The sequence below is a fragment of the Sturnira hondurensis genome, unplaced genomic scaffold, assembly GCF_014824575.4.
Source record: "Sturnira hondurensis isolate 20B ecotype Veracruz unplaced genomic scaffold, ASM1482457v3 Scaffold0007208, whole genome shotgun sequence".
Taxonomy (NCBI): Eukaryota; Metazoa; Chordata; class Mammalia; order Chiroptera; family Phyllostomidae; genus Sturnira; species Sturnira hondurensis.
Window position 1 is genome coordinate 870958 of NW_028079839.1, and position 16592 is coordinate 887549.

Consider the following 16592-nt stretch of genomic DNA (forward strand, 5'->3'; position numbering starts at 1 on the left):
TTTGTGTTGAGAAGGGAGACTGTTCTTTGAAAACCACCCTTCTTCCCCTGCCCCCCCCACCCCCACCCCTAGAAACTACGCCAGAAACGCATGCACATCTCAACGCTCACCTCTCCACGGGGTCCCTGAGCATGACGATCAGCTTGGCGTCCGGCTGAAAGGCGTGGATGAAGTCCTGCGTCAGGAAGGGGGGCTCACCGTCCGTGCTGTTGTCGTAGAAGAAGGTCCAGGCGTTGTTGTCCCACATGGTGGAGGCGCTGGCCTCCCCTGGAAACAGAAGACACCAGGGATCAGCAGTGCCCAGTGCTGGGCTCACACAGGGCGCTGGGGCAGCCCTGGCTCTGAGGCCTTCCCCTGACACGGCCAGGAGGGCGAGAGCTGGTCTGCGGCCAGCAGCCTGGTCTCTGGGATGCTAAGGCTGAGACCCGGCCCTGCCCACCACCACAGTGACACCCCCTCCACAAGGGTCTCCCTCGGGAAATCAAGGTGGAATCAAGGTGGCGCAGGCAATGCTGGGCACACCCCCTCTCGCTCCCCTCTCCAGGACACACCCACAACGCCCCCCTAGCACCTGGCCCCCCAACTTCATGGTATTTAACTTGGCTCATGGCCTACAGCTGGGCAGCATTTTAAAGGCCTGCTGAGAATGTGCTGGAAGGTTTTCTTCAAACAGCATCAGGGTGAAGAGGCGGCTGAGGAGGCTGATGCTCATCAGGAAACCGGGCGCAGTCGAGTCAATCTGGCCTTGACGTCTCCCAGGTGAGCGCCCAGACACAAGGGGGAGGCTTGGGGGCGGGAGGGGGGGCTCCTCCCAGCACCTCAGTACCAGGCCTTGTGTCTCCCGTGTCCACATAGCCACACCCACCCAGCCCAGCCTATGGGAGCAAAAGGTAGTGCTCAGTCCCATTTACTATGCTCTGCATGAACGGAGGCGACCATATCAAATATTTGAGGACAGGGTAAGGCCGGACACAGACGTTTCAGCATTTCTCCCTTGGAACCCTTAACTGATCCCCTGACCTCTTTTTTTTTTTAGGATAATCTTCAGAGTTTTGGAAAGAAAAGAAAATCAGTCAAGTATGTGCTGCGCTTCCACTTTGCACGGGGCTCTATGACACATCTCGAAGTCACTCGTGCAGGAAAAGCCTGCACCAGCGGCCTCGGCCTCGCCCGACCAGTGGTGAGCGTGGCACAGGGGCTGAGCCGCGCCCTCCGGCGCTTTGGAGGTGCAGCCGCATCCAGGGGAGGGTTTCTATTCTGCTCTTTCTTTTTCCTTTTTATGGGAAATGCTGAAGAATACAGAAAAACACGTGGAATTTGCAACGTGAAAATTCTACTCACAGTGAATAAGGGGCCATTAGGACAAGGCAAGTATCTCCAACTAAATTGGCACAAACCGTGTCATGTCTCAGAAATGAACTGGTTCTACAACCAGAGAAGCTATTGTCTCTCCACCTGTCCATCCATCTATCCATCCATCCATCCAGAAAGCATTCATTTGGTGTCTAATATGTGCCCAGCTCTGTACTTGGCATTGGGGATAGATCAGGGAAACCAGACAGATAATGCCGTCCTCTCCAGAACCACAGTCTCGACAAAGACCGACAATTCAGTAAACAATCAGAGCCTCCTGTGTGCACCCAGACGGGGCGGAGCAGGGGCCGTGAGGGCAGAGGCAGGCACCTCGACACATGTCTGGAGCCCCAGCCTTGGAGAACCCAGCTACCGGAGTCCTTCATGAGTTCGGCCACTAGCCCAGACCACTGAGGAGAGGCCCCATCTGTCCAGCCCTGTGGGCCGAGATGAAGGAAGACCCTATGGTCCTGCCAAGGATCTGCCCAGAGGAAGCTGGGGCACAGCTGAACCACAGTCAAGACTGGGAGGAGCCCAGAACTGATGTGGCCCCACAAGCCCATTTGAGAGCTGTGCAGACTGAGGTGAGGACCACAAGGAGGGGCGTGGCAAGTGGCACAGAGCAGATTGGCGGCACCAGCAGGGCCAGACACCAGCCCTGCCTCAGCCTCTCCAGGGCTGTAAAGCTTGCTGCACTTGGCTTTGGGTAAATATCAGACCAGCACATTTGTTCTTTATCCTTCCTTCTTAAATCTAGATGTGAATGAAATTAGGAAACTACACTGCGGCTTGCCTTTTTCGTTCTTTATCTCAGTCTCCCTTCCCTGGTCCTAGGATGCGTATTTCTAGCTTTCTCATAAGAAAATGAGATTTTCCCAGAGGTGTGGGGGGTGGGAGTCACTGTGAAATATTAATTAGACTTGGCGTTTGGAGCGTACGGACTCCCAGTTTGTAAAAATACAGTAGCCAGTGTACATTGCAGGGGTAGGGTGGAGAGAGGAATGATCTCAAATGCTCCCAGGACTTGGTTTTGAGCTAAAATTTAAAAAAATAAATAAATTCAGAGCTCAGGCACCTTGGACAAGAGAGTCGTAAGTAAGCCATCTTTCAAATGGTTGATACAATTCCTCCTAGTTGCTAACGGATTCACTGACTTTGGACAATCAAAATATACTAGCTTTAGGAAAAGTTTAAAACTTGGTTGCCTGCCAGTTTAAGCAAACAGGCCACGAGATTTGTCTCGTTCAGGAGGCACACAGGGACAGACGTCTTCTCCTGAGCTGAACCCAATACAAAGGGCAAGCAGGTGCGCTTTTGATAAAACATTCTCGCAAATTAAAGGGACAGTTACTCATCAAATCCCCTCGTTTTGGACGTCCAAAGACATTAGGTTGACCGGGGCTGCGCATTCCTAACAGCAACGAGTCAGCAAGGGCGTGTCTCTCAGGACGGACCGTCTCGGACTTCACCGGCTTCGGCAGCCGGGGCTCACAAAGCCACACTCATGGGTCCACTGACTTAGGATTCCCTACCCAAACTTAGATTGGCTTATCATTTAAAGGCGCATGTGTGCTTAATGAAAATAAAAACAAACAAATGGGAACGTAAAAAAAAAAGCCATTTCAGGTGCACTTTTTATCTCCGTGGAATTAGAAAGTCCACTGATGTTTCTGCTTCACAGAAGCCATGCAAGGGAAGTGAACGTGTTATGTAAGGGTAAGCATGACACCCAGGTGGGGAGTGCATGCTCGGCAGGGGTCATGCACATGTCCCGCAGGCAGAGCAGAGCTGGGCCTGGGCCCAGGCCAGCGCGGGAGGGGCGCCCCGAGGGAGCTCTGCGGAGGCCGTACCGATCATGATTCTACTCGTCCTGCCCTGCTCCTTGGCGGAGCCGGCCTGCAGCCCTTGGTGGATCTGGTGTGCGGCCAGGTCAAAGAGGTCCAGGTAATCTTCCACGGGGTAGCGGTCCCGCAGCCCGTCTCTCAGGCGAACAATTCCTACAAGAGCCAAGAAGCAGGAGTTACTGGGGCAAAGCTGCCACCACCGGGCTGGTGGCCTTCCAGAGAGGGACCGAGAAGGACCCAAGGGCTAGCTGTAGCAGCCAAGGCTCCGCCCAGTCATCCGCAGGAGGGGCAACAGGTAAAGGTGGGCATCAGGCGTTGGCGACCGGCTGCTATCTTTTCACCCATTAGCCTCAGAGATGACATGCACCACAGTTAGGCTGAACAGGCAACTAAAAGAGCATCACAGCTGCTCAAGAATGAGAAACGAGTGCGCTTGGAGGGCCCGAGAATTGGGGGCTGGTTAACACGAGAGCAGGGCAAGACCCCACAGTGTCTGGACAGCAGTGGTCTCCAGGACGCACACAGTGTGTCAAATTATACCTATTTTTTGTCAGATCAGCAAAATATATCTTTTTTTTGCTGTGCCGCAGAATTTTAGCCATTAGCTTATATGCACCATGAGATGACAAAGGTTGAAAATTGCTCTCCCGGCCTATGCGATCGAGTAGCCGGTCTGTCCAAACCATAAGGAGTATTGATGGCCCCTGGACAGAGCTTGGGTCGAACTCAGGAGTTATTCTGGCATCAGCCATGTGCAGCTTCAACTTGACCCCTGCCTTAAAAGTGGGTACATTTCACTCACAAGTTTATTAACCACATAACACACACCGTCCTAAAGCACAGCTACCAAGGTTAATGGGAAGTGTAAGAGAATGGCCATGGACAAAACAAGAGGTTCAAGGTCACACTGGATGCGGATTCCAGAGGCACAGCCTGGGCTTCCCTCTTCCCTGCCAGGGGAACCCCGTCTTCGGGAGGGAAGGGGGAACTGGGACAGAGAGCACGGATGTGACACCCTGGCTCCCACGGCTGCTGCTGCCAAACGCCAACAACCATGTTTATACTTTCGTCCACTCCAAGCAACAGCAAAAGGGTTAAGTCAAACATTTATCTGAAAACACATGCAGTGTAGGTCTAAACCAGGGCTCACTGAGGGACACTTTTAAGGCCCCCTTCTCCACAACCCGGTCCTCCACCAGGAAAACGCCCTCTGGCCTGCGCGGACTTTGGCATTTGTTTTCCCTGAGCTCCAGTGACCAGCTGTCTCCTGGCAGAGGAAAAAGGTTAAGGAGAGGAAAGAGTGACCCGAGGGCTGAGGGATGGCTCGGCTGGGTGGGGCAGAGACCGGGCTGCGTTCACGTGTCCACGGTCAGCCCCGTGGGAAAGAGGGGTGCCGTGAGCAGAGGCACCAGGAACCGTGTCCACGTGGTTTACATTCCAGCCCCCAAGACAGGTGGGGCAAGTGCGAGAAAAGAAAGCACAAAGCAGCTCTGCAGCACACTGACAGGCCCTTGGCTGAGCCAGCAGGGAGGGAAAGCTGGCCCACACGTCAGTCTTTCTTTCCACTGTCTCCTCCCAGGGCAAGGCCCATGGCACAGGCTGAGCTGGGAGCAGACAGCCCCAGACCCACGTCCACCATGGCTCTCAGGCTCTTTGGGATAAGATGCGCTGCCAACTCTACACACTGCCCCCTGCCCCACACACAGCTGGCACTCGTCAGTGCTCTGTGGGTGGAGGGGAGCTGGGCTCCAGCCCACTGGGTATTTGCCTGGGACCTCAGGCAAAGGAGTGATCTGATCTACCTGTCCCTGGGTTTTCTCATCTCCCTGGCCCTGGGCCCCAGCACAGCGCCTGGCCCAGAGCAGGCTCTCTCCGGCTCCCACCCAACCCCAGTGACCTCAGCAAGCAGAAGGCAGGAGCGAGTGATGGAGCCGGAAGCCCAGGGCTACCCACGGGTGGGGGGAAGCCCTCCCCTGGCAGTGGGGACCACGCTCTCACGCACCGAAGCGCTTCCTCGTCCACCAGTGTGGCTCCTTGATGGCGGAGAACTTCACCTCGGGGTGCAGCCGGAGGCGGTCGTACAGGTCGGTGGTGCCACACTTGGGCTGCCCGATGATGTAGAAGCCGGGCAGGCAGCGCAGGCGATAGTGCCTGCCGGCGGCATGGGACAGGTGGCGCCAGAAGGCCTTGCGCAGCGCGTCGAAGGTGGAGCGGAAGCGCTTGGAGTAGAGAGCGTAGGAGTTGGTCAGGTAGGGGTCGGTGGTGTTCCTGCCCGTGAACTCCTCATACCAGCACGGGCTCTTGCTATTCGGAAGGAATTTATTGGGGATTACTGAAAACATCTGCAACGGGAGAGAAAAAATGGGGAGACGCCCAGAGGGAAGAAATTAGCCCAAACACGTTCTGACCACCGCCCAGTCCAGCTCTGACACTCAACGCCCGTGTTCGAACTTGGGGCATCACCCGACGGTGACTAAATACTAATGGCAAGCAAGACTGGGTCAATCGCCAATGACCATAGTTTTTCTCATCCCAAAATAAAAGCAAACTTTGGAGAGAAGGAAGATAAAAGCTTGATCAAGATTCATTCTACCATGGTTTATCATTGGCACACGCAGGCTCACACAACGGTCTAATTAAACAGCAGGAATCTTTTTTACTGGTTGTGTATTTCATGGCCATCAGAGACCCAAACACTAATTAGGACGGAGTCGACGCTGGACGATGGTGATCTACAAAGGCGGCTTTAATCACCCCAGCGACGTCTCCAACAAGAAGTCCAGCAGTGGGATCAGGAGGAGGGTCATCCTTCCAGCTGCACCCTGTCCTGCTACAAGTTCCCTTCTTGCTGTAAACACTGGAAACAGACAGCATTCTCCCAGTGCACCCTGGTCCACAAAGGTGTCGAGTTATCCTTGCTATGCTGGAGAAATTGTTCCTGAAGATGGTGACAGGAAAGGAAGCACCCAGTGCTGAGGAACCCGCCCCTCAATAGAGATCAGCCCCAGGCTACTCACATGTGACTCCTGCTTTTTGAGATCATCTGTGTCTGGGAGCTGCCTGGTGGTGAAGGCGATGTGGGCGGCGATGCTGCTGATGACTAGTCTAACACTCGGGTAGTCCTTCGTGTAGGACACGTTATTGACGGAGGGCTGGTGATGGGGCTCCCTGGCCTCGGCCGGGTTTTCACCATCCATCCAGCCGGGATTGCTGGAGAAGGGTCCGTAATGGAACGGAGAGGAGATCAGAAGCTCTTGGTGGGCCCCAGAAAGGATGTAAGAGGCCATCACCAAGGTCATTATTATCAGTCCAAAGACGAGGCTGCATCGCTTCCCCTTCCTGAAGCGCAAAAGCCCGCCCCAGCTCTCGCTCCCTTCAGCCCGCACTTCGAGAACAGCAAGCAAGTTCATCTGCTTCCCGTCCACGCAGAACACTATCTTGTCTTCTCCTTGGTACACGGGGCCCTCCTGGTGACCGGGGCGGGGGCCTGCTGGGCAGCCGGCCCGCTGTCTGTGTGTGTCGTCGGGGAACAACTGTATGCAGCAATTAATGCAGTGCCTCATGGTAATGGCCTTGGACGGCTGGTCCAGCGAGCCATGGGCGAGGCCTCTGGGGCACGCACACCGTGCTGGAAGACTTGAATGGCGTCTTGTGTTTAAAGAAGGTGGTGTGAAGGCACCAGCGACAGATACAAAACTGAGCAGGCGCCAACGCAGGGAAGAACGAGGAAGGGCGTTCTCTGGTGCGGCTCTGACAGACAGCAGAAGGAAGCGATCTCCCAATGTCATGCTCTGTCAGCACCACTGCGACCGCGGGAAAAGCCACACGCTCGAGGGCAATCCTGCCCGTCCCTTCAGGTTTTTCCCATGGCACTAGATGAAGTAGAAGAAGTCTCGCTGGGGAAGAGGGAAACCCCCAGGAGATTGGCAAATGTCATGGTCTTCTCAGTGAGGGAGGGGCTGGCCCGCCATCTGTGGAGACACCCGCTTTCACATCCTGTGTTCCCTTGAAATGTGTCCTCCTCGGGGGCAGAAAAATCTTTCAGATGTCAGATTACCTAAATGACAAAGAAAAGAACTTTTTATTCCATTGTCTGATAATAGCAATAACCCAGGGGTTATTGGAGAACTTCTAAGAATGAGCCAAGCCTGCTGGGTCACAAACTAGTCAGAGAAAATTATATAGCGCAAAGGAAGGGTTCAAGGCCTCAGTGCCTGGCCTCGGGGCTCCATCTCTGCCAGAAAAGGTGGCCCCAACACCAGCAGCGCCAGCACCACGTCAAACACCTCATATTCTTCCCAGTTCTCAAACCCTCTCATGCCTCTGCTGGACACAGCTAAATTAGTGGGTTCCACCAGCTGCAGGACTTTGCAATCATTCTCAGGTTCATGCAATGGCCAGTGACTGTGAACTTGAGATATTAATTTGAAATATCGGCGCTTTGGAGTCGACTAAAACTCTGCGAAGGGGGTGGTTAGGTTGGGAGCAGGCAGAGGAAAAATGTTTTCCAGCTCCTCGGCAGCACCAATATGCCCTTCCCTGGAGCTAACCTTTATTATCAGCTCAGGAAGCAAAAGTTAATGAAAACTTCGAGGGACTGAAATGATTCTCCTCTTCAGTATCCAGTAGAGTGTGGATCACATAAAAAACCACTTGACTTTAAGTTATTAAGCAATTAAATCCAATGTGCAGTATTCCCTTGTGCGACATAACTCTTCAGACCCTGAAATAATTTTTTACTTTCATCATCCTGGGAAAAACATGATTCTTAAAAATCCATTAATAGAATCCTGTGGTTATAAAATGTATTATTACTCAGAGGATGTTTCTTTGCACATGTTATGAGAAAGAGAAAGAGAGAGAGAGAGAGAGCGCACAAAACTGGAGACCCACTCAGTCTCCACCGGTGGTAGACCAGCACGGACTAGCTGTGTGACCTTCAGCAAGCCACATAACCTCTCTGAGCTCTGGTTTCCTCTCCAGTAAAACGAGGATAGGAGACCCTTCCTTATAACTGCGTAAAAGTCCGCAATTAGCGCACGTAAAGAGTTTGCCTAAAGCCTACCATTCTTCGGCATCCCTGAAAGGGTAGAGAACCCTAACAATACTAGCATCCTGAATGCCTATTCCTATCATGCTTCTTAAATTGCCAGCGAATGCCCAGAACACTTGAAATGGGGTCCGAAATGGGAGACCCTGCCACGCTGCTTTTCGTAGAGTTCTTACCCCAGGGCAAAGGCGGCACCTCCGACTCTGCACACACGGCCTGTCCCCAGAGAAGGTGGAATTAACTAACCCTGCATCAAAGCCTCCTCATCCTGGCTGCCGGCCTGACCAATCGGAACCCAGCAGGAGAAACGTGCAGTCCCCTTGGACCACAGGCCCACATTCCATCCAAACACACCGACCAAGAAATAGCCAAGCAGTGTTTCCTCTGGCGCCTCCCACGTGGCGCTCTGCACAACGTCGCTGCTAAGTGCTCCGTGTTTCGATCACTGGGAGAAAAGGTGAAATGGATGAAATTACAGGCCTCTTTGCAACAGGGCTTCTCGGGGCCTTTAACTCGCTCCTAAGCCATGTGGATGCACAGGAGAGAACTATATGACACAGAACCCCCAAGACGTGACCAGCCGCGGAATTCCTCACTGCAGTCTTGTGGGACCAGTGTGAGAGATGCCGGCCAGCGAAGGCCGAGATGGGGTCGGACAGCTCTGAGAGGGGCAGAGGTGTGGGGGCTGCGGAGCAAGCTGCCCTGGAGCCCGGCGACATCTCAGGCCCCACCGCCCCCTCACCCCTGGGAGCACCAAGCTCTGCTTCGAACTTGTCAGCCACCCCTGACCTCTTCTCTCTGGGTACAAACGATCCTTCCAAACCAAAGGAACAAAAGGGCAAGCTCCCTGACTCGGCAACCCCATCAACTGAGCCAAGAAAACATTGTCTCACACGCCGAGGACAAGGCTCCGGCCAGGGTCTCAGGTGGGGGGAGCGAGTTCCCACTGTCTGTCTCTCTGGCTGACTCAGGCCTAATTAATTTCTTCTTCTTTAAAGGAAACGCGGCCTTTGAAGCTCTGAGACAAGAATGTACAATATCTGGACCCAACAGAATGGGCAAAACATTCCCGATCAAGAACAAAGGCTTCTCGTTACAAGCCAAGTAGATAAATAAACCTCTGGGTAGCCGGAGAAGTGGACCGAGTCGACAGCACGTTGCTGGGGCGTGGGCAGGGCGTTTGTCCCCTGGGCGGACTGCTCCCGCCCACTCCACGTCTCGCTGCGTAAGTATAAGAAGGGGAGCCGAGAACTGGGGAGACAATTCTAGGTGACTTAGGGGCCTTCAAAAACAAACAAACTCTCAGTGCCCAAGGATTGATTGATCACTTATTCGTTTGTTCACTCCTTTGTTCACCAGATCCCTTCGGAAGGCCTGCTGTGTCCAGGGCACTGCTGAAGATGCCAACCCAGGTCTGGGAGGCCCGGAAGCCATACAAGCTGGGGCAGGGGGTGGGTAACATAATACAAAAAATTAATATTTGGTTTTTGTTTCTCACACCCTACTTCTAAAAACACTCGCAATGTCCTGAGTGATAGATTATTATTCATAATAAATCCCTTTCAACACACTTGAATTTGTGCTAATGAAGTGATTCTTGGGGGGCCCCCAGAGGGCTTCAGGATGGGAGTGGTCGCCAGAAGACCGAGCCTTGTTCAGAAACTTAGAACTTTCAGCCCGGCCTCTCCAAGCCCCCAAAGAGAGGAGAGAAACTGCAAGCTGAGTTAGTCATCAATGTCAAAGATTTAATCATCACATCTACACAACAGAACCCCCCCAAAACTCCCTAAATGACAGAACTTGGAGAGCGTGCAAGGTGGTGAAAATGGAGGTGCTGAGAGGGGCCCCCAGCGAGGCCATGGACGTCGAGGACCCCTCCCTGCACCCCTTCCCCTGTGCGTCCCTCCCGTCAGCTCCTCCGAAGTTGCGTCCTTTATAACAAACTGGTCATAAGAAGGAAGGTACTTTCTGGAGTCCTGTGCATTGTTCTAGCAAATTATGGATTCTGAGGAGCACGTCAGGGGGACCTCTGAATGTGCTGCCGAGTCAGACAGAAGTGTGGGTGGCCTGGGGACCCAGAACTTGCAGCTGGCACCTGAAGTGGAGGCAGCCTCAGGGGACAGAGCTGCAAAGCTGGGGGCTCTGCCTTGACTCCCGGTGGTTAGCGCCGGAGTGGAATTGGACAGGATGGCAGGACACCCTGCTGGAATCTGGGGGGGGAGGGGCTGGAGAACTTGCCGGGGCCAGGAAACACCCCAGGGCAGGGGGGACCCTCTTTGAGAAAAGAGTCTAACTATCTAACTTTTTCAAGTTTTACCAAAACGTGTGGCCAGTGTATAGTATATAAAATACATCTTGGTAACATCCATTAGAAACAGCCAGGTGCCCAGGTGAACCCATGGCCAGGCACCCTTGCAAGAACAGAGCCAACCCTGGTCCGACACCCAGGGTGGTGCAGGTGTGACCCAGATGGGCAGCCCTCTTCCCACCTGGAGCTCATATCTCCGGCAGTTGGGACTGGAGACAGCAGAAAAGTCACAACAAGTAAGATCGTCACCTAGATGCCAAGGGAGGTTAAGAAGAAAATTAAAAGGCAAGTGGATACGAGCAAGCCGTTTGCATGAAGGTTCTCAGTGCCTCACGAGGGCTGGTGTTTCTTCACCAGTAGGGACTGTCCTGGGGGCTGTGGGACATTGAGCAGCATCCTTGACCTTCTCCCCACTGGGAGCAGGCACCTTAGAGGGGCAGGAGACAGGATGGCCAGAAAGACCTAGGTTAGGAAGGGACATCTGAATGACAACGACGAAGCCAGACGCAGAAGTAAACACCCCATGCAGGACAGAATCTGGAGATGGAAGCTTTGGGGACTGACCAAAGATCAGGCAGACCCCTGGGCTACAGGGCAGGCAGGACAGAAGACCCCAATGGGAGGGGAAGCAGGGGTCAGACTCTGCAGGGAGGGTCTGGAACGGCCAGAGTCAGGACTGGGGTGTGTCCAAGAGCAAAAGGGAAGCACACTGCATATTCCTCCAAAGGGTCTTTGCAATATGTGTAACTCCTAACATATCCCAGCAAAGAAAAATCAGTCCCATTAATGGGACTCTGCTGTAGGAAAGATCCTGACCTGGCCTTTTCCTTGGCCACAAACTATCCCAAGAACAGTCCTTCAGAACCTGCCCCTCAGGTTGTGGGGTCTTAGAAACTGAGCCACACCTGCCCCTGGCACTTCGTCTGTCTGGAATGCCCATGTTCTGGTGCCCGCGGCCTCGGATTAGGCAGGACTCCCGGCACTCCCATTCAGGTATTAAACCCAAGAACTCAGGTATACATTTCAGGGGGCTTGCCGCCAGCCTGGGGCTCCATGCCGGGCCCTGGGGATACAGACTATAAGCGTGGGAACTCGGCACCACCGTGGGAGATCAGATATCCGGGCCCAAAATAGAAAGCATTCAATTCCCTGGCCCTGGCTGGGATGCCCCCATTAACCTATGCACCCCAAGCATCATTAGCAAGCCATTTATAACAAAATCGTAATTGAGAGATGCAGAAATACCACCGTAGATTAAGTAATTGAATGCCCCCTCGTTGTAAGATCGATAAAGGGCACCCAATTTCACCCTAGGAAAAACCTTATTAAATTATTGTAGCTATAAGCTGATACAGCAGGAGAAAGATGTATTAAACTTCAGAAGAAATCTAGACGGATTTAAATAAATAGCTTCATTTAGGTAGAACATTTACATCTGCCCTCTGGGAGTAGAGAGGAAAATAGCACTAATAACATTATTTTACTTTAATGTTTTAAAGGAAAAAAATTGATGGATCTTAATTAACCTTTACTAAAACACAAAGCCTTATTCTGATTAGTCTATCTAACTGCCAACATTTCTCTTTGGGCTATGCATATGCAAATACATTTTCTTCCGAGGACTATTCGTCAACAAGTGGGGGAAGGAATGTTTTTCACATTTAGCTCTAAGATATTGCAAGGTCGGACCAGAGACTGAGAAAGCTGACGAGAGATCGGAGCGTTCCGTACCAAGACTAGATCGGCAGTTTCCATCGTACACCCGGAGCTCACGGCTTCTGATCGCAAGGTGGTCAGCAAACCGATGAAGCTTCCCCACTTGCCGACCACTCTCTGGCCTCCCTCGTGGAGGGAAGGAGACAGTTAGCAGTCGTGCGGACCAGGATGCGAAGGCCGTGTCTGCTTAGTGACCTTAGAGAACTCACATCTGTGACCTGGGCCTCCGTGTTCTCAAAAAGAGTCCCCAGCAGTAACCAATCACACCCCGCAGGGAGCTTGTGGGCTGGAGCCAGCGACCTGACTTTGACCTTGAGCAAATCGTTCAACCTCTCCCCTCCCGCTTCCTTGGATATAGACTGGGAATAATCCTAGCACCTATGTCATAGCTGTGAGCGTCACGTGAATCTAGTCACGCGAAGTGCTTGGAACACGTGTTTGCTATTGTCACGTACACACACAGTCTGGGCCCACAGCTAAGTGGTGGTGTATTACTATCTACTGCAGATCGAGTTACTGGTTTCAGTTTGTGACCCCTCCCTGTACTCCACCCCTAACCATTGGGGGGGGGGGTTTGCAATGAATTCCTCCAACTAAGGGACGGGGATACAGTTCTCCACCCTTCAGTTCAAGCCCGGAGACTTGCTCTGGCCCACAGAACGCAGCAGAAGGGACAACGTGCCAGCTCCAAGCCGGGGCCTGAAGACATGAGCTGCTTGCCCTTGGCACCTTTGCCGTCACCGTGGGAAGAACGTGGCAGCACAGCCAGGAGAGGGATGAGAGCCACTCGGAGCAGAGCCACCTGGCCGAGCAGAGCCACCTGGCCGAGCAGAGCTAGGATGGCCCATTCCCCCTGCAAGTCCGTGAGAAACAGCCACGTTCCACTGTGTCTAGGGGCATTCTGTCTCGAGATAAACACTAAGGATGCACTCCTCACCAGTTATGGACAATCGATGTTACTACGTTAAACCAGTAACATTCTACATGTAAGGGATCCCCAAAGTGTGTTTATACGAGGAAAGTGAATCACCAGCAATTCATCCAAAGACCCAGGGAAACAACTGAATCGGTGCTTTGCCTCCAAGCACCTCCTGGCTAACATCCGAGACAGATACCAAAATAACGCTCAAAACCCAGAGGCAGCTCTTCCCAAATGAGGCCTAATGGCCCAGATGTCACACGCAGGTGACGTCCTGGCAACAGGTGCGTGATGACAACCACAGCCGTTCTGTTGTAGTTCCCCAGACTCCTGACCCCATCGCCCCACTTCCTGATGAGGCCTTGCTCCTTCCTGTTGAGCGTTCCTATGATTTCTTCCTCGCTTCCTCTCCTTGAGCAGGCCCTTCCTGGACCCTGGTCCTCACGGCTTCCTTGCCAGGTTTCACGGTTCCTGAGGACGGAGACGTAGCGTCCGTGCTTTGTCTGAGACAAGGATTCCCAAACCACGCGACCAGCAGGATGTTCCCGATTGGCCCAAAGTGTGCGTCCTACGAAACTCAGGCTGTTGTTATTTTTAAAGCGCACTCAATTCTATGTACTTAAGTTCATCATCCTCATTATATTTGTTTGTCAGTACCTCCCATGCTTTACAGTGTAGAAAGCATATTCTAAACCATTATTTTATTCCATTAAAAAATCAGCATCGCCCCTGAGTTCAAGTCTCCACAACAGGGAACAGCTCTACCTCGGGCCACCAACTTAGCCATTCTGTGACTTTATCGCCTCATCTGTAAAATGGGAATAAAACCATCTCTGTCTCCCAGTGGGGCTGGGAAGCGAAAGTGAGATAATACAAACGAAAGGCTTAACCCAGCACCTGGCTCAGAGCAAGCGCCAGCCGATGACAGCTATTCTGTGCATTCCTGTATTACTAGCTGTCAGTGGGTACACAGTTCTGGGCACAGGTGTCCAATTCTCCTGTCCGCAATCATCTGAAGTAATGAAGGAGAAGAGGCAGGTGCAGCTCCAGGCAGGGACTCAGACAGGAAGCCAGGGGCAGGTTTTGCAGTAGAAAGAGACGGGGGAAAGCAGAGTGGAGTGGGATCATTGGGCCCCTCAGCAACCAGGGTGGGGAGCCGGGGAGAAGCTGGGGCAGATGTGGCTGCAAGTCGGGGGAAGCTTAGCCCCTTCCGCCTGTGCAGAACTTCAGTGCCTCACAGGGAGGGTCAGGTTTCCAGAAAGGTGTCTGTCCCCAAAGGCCTGAAGGTCTGGGCTAAGTGAGCCACTTCTGGGAGGAGAGAGACAGCAGGGAGCAACTCACAGGGGTCCCTGGGGACTTCTGCTATACCGTCCTTCTCACAGAAAGGTCTGGAAGCCCTCCAAAGCGAGAGTGGGCAGACACCGCCCAGCCGACCCCTGGGCAGGCTCCCATGAATCAAACCTCCAGGCGCCTGCTCACCAGGCTCTGCATTTCACAGCCAGGGAACTGAAACCCCGTGCGGTTCTGCACTTCCCCGAGGGTGGGCGGCCCAGGATAAAGGCCTGGCCTCTGGCCCCAGTCTTCCCCCACAGCTCGTCGGTGAGGGGGCCCCTCCTAACCTGCACCCTGCCACCCCAGCCCGGACGCGACCCCTCCGGCAGTTCTTTCTGGAGATTCCCATCCCTTCAGGGATCCCTCCCGAGAACAGATCTGCTGTGTCACCCGAGACATGGGGTGGGGCGCCCCAGGAGGCCGCAGGAGGCAGATAGGGGAGGAGACGGAGGTACCTCCTTGGTCGCCTTGTTGGCCTGGGGCACTGAGTCTCAGACCGGCTCCTCGTGGGTGCGCCTCCTGCAGCTGTGCAGTCTGACGGGATAAACAGCACCGGGACAGGGACCAGGTTCGCCGAGGCTGCCCTGGTGCCGAGTGGGCCAGGAGGAAGGCCGAGAGCTCTCACTCAGGACTATGCAGGGCAGGCAAAAGCCGGTTTACAGTTGTAATACAATGAAGACTCTGATGTTTAACAAATGGTGCGGGAATGAACCCCGGCCACCACAGCTCCCATGCTGGGGGCGGGCAGGCAGGCAGGTGAGGGATCTTTCAAAGGTTTAGGTGGCAGGTGGCCCTCCCACAGGGCCCTCCGCCCCATCTCCCTGCACCACCGGCCGGCATCTCCCAGAAACGCACCGACGACCAGGGGCAGGGCAGACAAGGGTCCACGACTCAGTTTACATTGCGGCTGCCACCCGTGAAGTCAATGCACACAAGAGACTCCGCAGGTCTCTGTGACGGGGGCAGCCAGTAATCCTCTTGACCTGAAACCCACTGGGGGAGAACCATTTCCAAACACCCCTTTTGTTACTCCAGGAGTCACTCAGACAAGCAACGGGGTTGAGGCCGGATTTCCCACTCAGCCTTGTCTGTGCCCCAAGGGCGGTTTTCTGGGGAATGGGGGAGCCGTTCCCTCCGGAGAAGCTTCCTCGGCTCACTGGGACACACGCCCACCGCGGCAGCTCCTGGCAAGGAAGCCACGACAGCCATGTAGTGTACAGCATTTCAAGGAAGCGACGTTCGGTCTGTTTTAATACATTTAAGGTTAAAAATGAAAGATCGCCCTTTGCGCAGACTGGGGTGCACATGTCACAGACATGGATGGGTCCAGCTGAGGGCTGTAAGGAGCAACAGGAGCGGTCCCTTCCGGATTGGATGGCAGCCTGTGAGGTCAGCACTGAGAGGCCCGAGCTGTGTGTGGGAAACTGAGGCACAGCCAGGTGAAAACCCTGCACAGAGCCCCACACCTGGCCAGCGGTGGGGCCCGCAGCTCTGTCTGGCTGCGAGGCCCACAGACTTCCTCCTGCGTGGCCGCCTGCGATGGAACCTCAGGGAGAAAACTTCTCCGCACCTGAGACTCCACAGTAGACAGGCCAGCCTTCAGCCAGCCCACCAGCCAACCAGTCTCCACGGAGCCACAGCAGGGGGTCCTGGGTCTACAAGCGCAAGGCCAGCGATGCCCCACCCTTCATCCGAACCCACGGAGGTACCTGGATTTCCACTCATCGGTACCCCGCTGCGTGCAGCACAGGGTGGCGGCCGTGACAGAGTGTCTATGCCAATGAGTGAAGGAGCAAAGTGCCAGCAGAGCCCCAGAGCAGGGTTCTTGCTATGTAGTGACACCACAATAAAAAGGACACAAGGGCCTCCTTGTTCCGGACACCAGGCTGGGGTCTGCGCGGCTTGTCCTGTGGATGCGCCACAGTAATCTAAGAAGGACGCCCAGTGAGCCTCCCCGTGTTACCGACGGGGAAACCGGCCAGAGAATCCAATGCCGCCCACCTCCTCCCCCCCTCCCGCCCCGCGCAGGACTCAGAGCAGCGAGTTCCAACCTCCCCCATCTCATGGCAC

The 16592-nt window shown here is 54.1% G+C and overlaps 1 protein-coding gene across 2 annotated transcripts in view; it reads right to left on the bottom strand.

Annotated features, from left to right (window-relative positions):
• The window catches only part of CHST15 (carbohydrate sulfotransferase 15), a 68768-nt gene that overhangs the window by 22298 nt on the left and 29878 nt on the right, over positions 1-16592 (bottom strand). For both annotated transcript variants that reach the window (XM_037051144.1, XM_037051146.1), the window contains exons 2-5: positions 6215-7254; positions 5200-5539; positions 3204-3350; positions 111-267 (exon numbers count right to left, since the gene is read on the bottom strand). In XM_037051144.1, coding sequence (XP_036907039.1) covers positions 111-267; positions 3204-3350; positions 5200-5539; positions 6215-6985 — 1415 coding nt within the window. In that variant the 5' untranslated portion in view covers positions 6986-7254. The remainder of the gene's footprint in view (positions 1-110; positions 268-3203; positions 3351-5199; positions 5540-6214; positions 7255-16592) is intronic.